This window comes from Triticum dicoccoides, chromosome 5A, assembly GCF_002162155.2.
Source record: "Triticum dicoccoides isolate Atlit2015 ecotype Zavitan chromosome 5A, WEW_v2.0, whole genome shotgun sequence".
In the NCBI taxonomy this organism is placed as follows: domain Eukaryota; kingdom Viridiplantae; phylum Streptophyta; class Magnoliopsida; order Poales; family Poaceae; genus Triticum; species Triticum dicoccoides.
In genome coordinates this window covers 636,102,705-636,105,106 of record NC_041388.1, presented here as the reverse complement: position 1 = coordinate 636,105,106, position 2,402 = coordinate 636,102,705, and the positions used below count along the sequence as shown (strand labels likewise).

Here is a 2,402-nt window from a genome sequence, read left to right as displayed (position 1 = left end):
CAGGTGCGTAGGCGATGGGTTGGATGGCTGCTTCGCTATCCGCTGACCACGGACACGTTGTCTGATTTAATGGACAGAATTGAAGCTGCCGTCAGAATCATCATAGTCCGTGCAGGTGCGGCTGCAGTGATCACCCCGCTGCCTGAGCTGAGGTGCAGGAAGGCAGGCAGGTAAGCAGATGCAGCCAGCCAATGAAAGCTCTGGTTCAAGCTCTGGATGTTCCGCGAAGCGGGGCAGGGCAGGCTCACCGAACAATGGCCGGCACTGACTGATGAGCTGTGTTCAGTGCGTGCGTAGCAGCAACAACTAAACGTGTCATACTGTAGGGCAACTGGAAATCGCAGCAGGCGGTGGGTTTTTTTTAACAGAGAGTACTTTATTTCGCAGATAATGCCAGGTCGTTTACATTAAGGTGAGAAATAGTCTGAGATTGCATCTTCCAAAACCTCAGAGGGTCCACTAGAATGAGATGATTTTGTTATACAATCAGCTACACTATTAGCTTCCCTGGAGCATTTTGTTACATTTCCTTGCACTCAAAAAGAATTGCCGATTTCTGGCCCAAGAAAAGGTTTAGAGCCTCAACTGCGTTTGAGCTGTCCGGTTTAATCTGTAAACTGCTATAGCCAATCTTAGCTAGTAAGTAGAATCCATTCTGAATAGCTATCATTTCTGTCGAATCCATCGAAGAAACATGATGTATAAACCAAGATGCCGCAGCAATAAAATCGTGATGATCATCCCGTGCTTGCTCCTGTGTGGGGCGGAGCTTGGATTGGGCCATGCCCCGGGCCCCAGGCTGCTACAGTAGGCTACAGGGCCGAAAAATGCAACAGTAAAACCGAAGTATTGTGCAGTCATGTTCTCCGTGCTGAAGGATCGCAGCAAGCGGTGGGTGATATCACTGCACAGTCGTCCCACGCCGGAACAGCGTACGCATATCCCTCCGTTACACGCCCATGGATTGCCGAATACATTTGCTATCAGACTGGCCTCTATTAACAGCAAACGGGAAGGGATATGACCCCAAGCTATGCAAATAAACCGGGTGAATGCAGCAGAACGCAACAAGGTTCATCTACGTCGCAGCAACGAAAGTGACACGGCATATGAGAGCAACTGGCCAACGCGTGGAAGCCAAGGCCAGGCTTGTCGTGGTCAGACAAGCACAAGCTCCAGCCCCCAACAAGAGAGACCAAAGCAGACACATCCACATAATTCCGACTCCAATTAAGTAAATCTACTACTCATCCTCATCATCATATAACAATAGAACAAAGATGTCAAGATCCAAGCTATACATACATAGCGTCCAAAAATACACGACCCGCCGACCCAGCCACCACCCATCCGGCGGTAAGCGAACATCCCAACACGACGACAACGAAAACACAGACCCACCCACAGGCACCACGGCCCGGGCCAGCGCACACTAGAGAAGAAAGAACACTAAGCACCATATATGGGTTTTGCTCGAATCAGCAGTAATATAAGGACAGTTGAATGTGTCTCACGACCTCGAGTAGTCCTCACTTGGACTTGCCACAGTTGAACCCATGGCACACCGACAGGATTATGATGAGGATGAGCGCGACGATGATGCCCAGGACAATCAGCTTGATCTTCATGTTTTGTAGCCACATCTTTCTCCTCACCTGTGTTCCTTGCTGCCTGAAATCTTGGGCCTGAAATTGCATGCACACCATTAAAAATCTTAGATAACAATTGCTGTTTCAGACATCCAACTGAAGCATAATTGGAAACACATGGTATGTTTATGCAAACTTTATGATCAAAATTGAGTAGCAATATCATGTTATCCTTTTGAAATACCCAAAAGCTCAACACTAGGCAATGTTTTGGCTCGCCAGAATAAGACCAGGATGCTAAGATGGGCGGCGTTGTATCAGCCAGGAGAACATCAACTTCAAAATTCAAATTTTGATGCCCAAGCTTAAGAACAACATTATGGTCGTTTGTGTCTCCTTATCACAAGAACACATCAACTTGGAGATATAACTGGTCATTACCATTAGAGCAATAGCAGGAAAACACTTAAAACTCTTGTAGAGGAAAAATAACAGTTAACTTATCGTAACAGCAGAAATAATTAATGCTCCATTAGTAATAAATCCTATCCAACGTTACCTGAACAAATATGTAACTGTTCTCACCAACGGAAGTAGGAATTACAGGAAGATGACATATTCAATCACCTTAAAGTCCTTATCAGCTATAGGAGAAAACAATTTTTGATATAACCTAGGGAGGTCTCTAGTCATCCATAAGAAGTACTCCCTCCGTCTCACATATTGGATGTAATAACCTATGTTTTTAAGGCGACACTTTGCTTTAAGGCGCTAGGGGGGGCGCCTCGACGCCTAAAGCGGACATATTTGCAA

At 46.1% G+C, this 2,402-nt stretch overlaps 1 protein-coding gene across 1 annotated transcript in view; it reads right to left on the bottom strand.

Annotated features, from left to right (window-relative positions):
* Window positions 1–1,218: 1,218 nt before the first annotated feature.
* Window positions 1,219–2,402, bottom strand: part of LOC119303627 (vesicle-associated membrane protein 721-like) — a 4,224-nt gene continuing 3,040 nt past the window's right edge. The window contains exon 5 of the mRNA XM_037580758.1: window positions 1,219–1,685. Within this exon, the coding sequence (XP_037436655.1) occupies window positions 1,530–1,685 (156 nt within the window). The 3' untranslated portion in view covers window positions 1,219–1,529. The remainder of the gene's footprint in view (window positions 1,686–2,402) is intronic.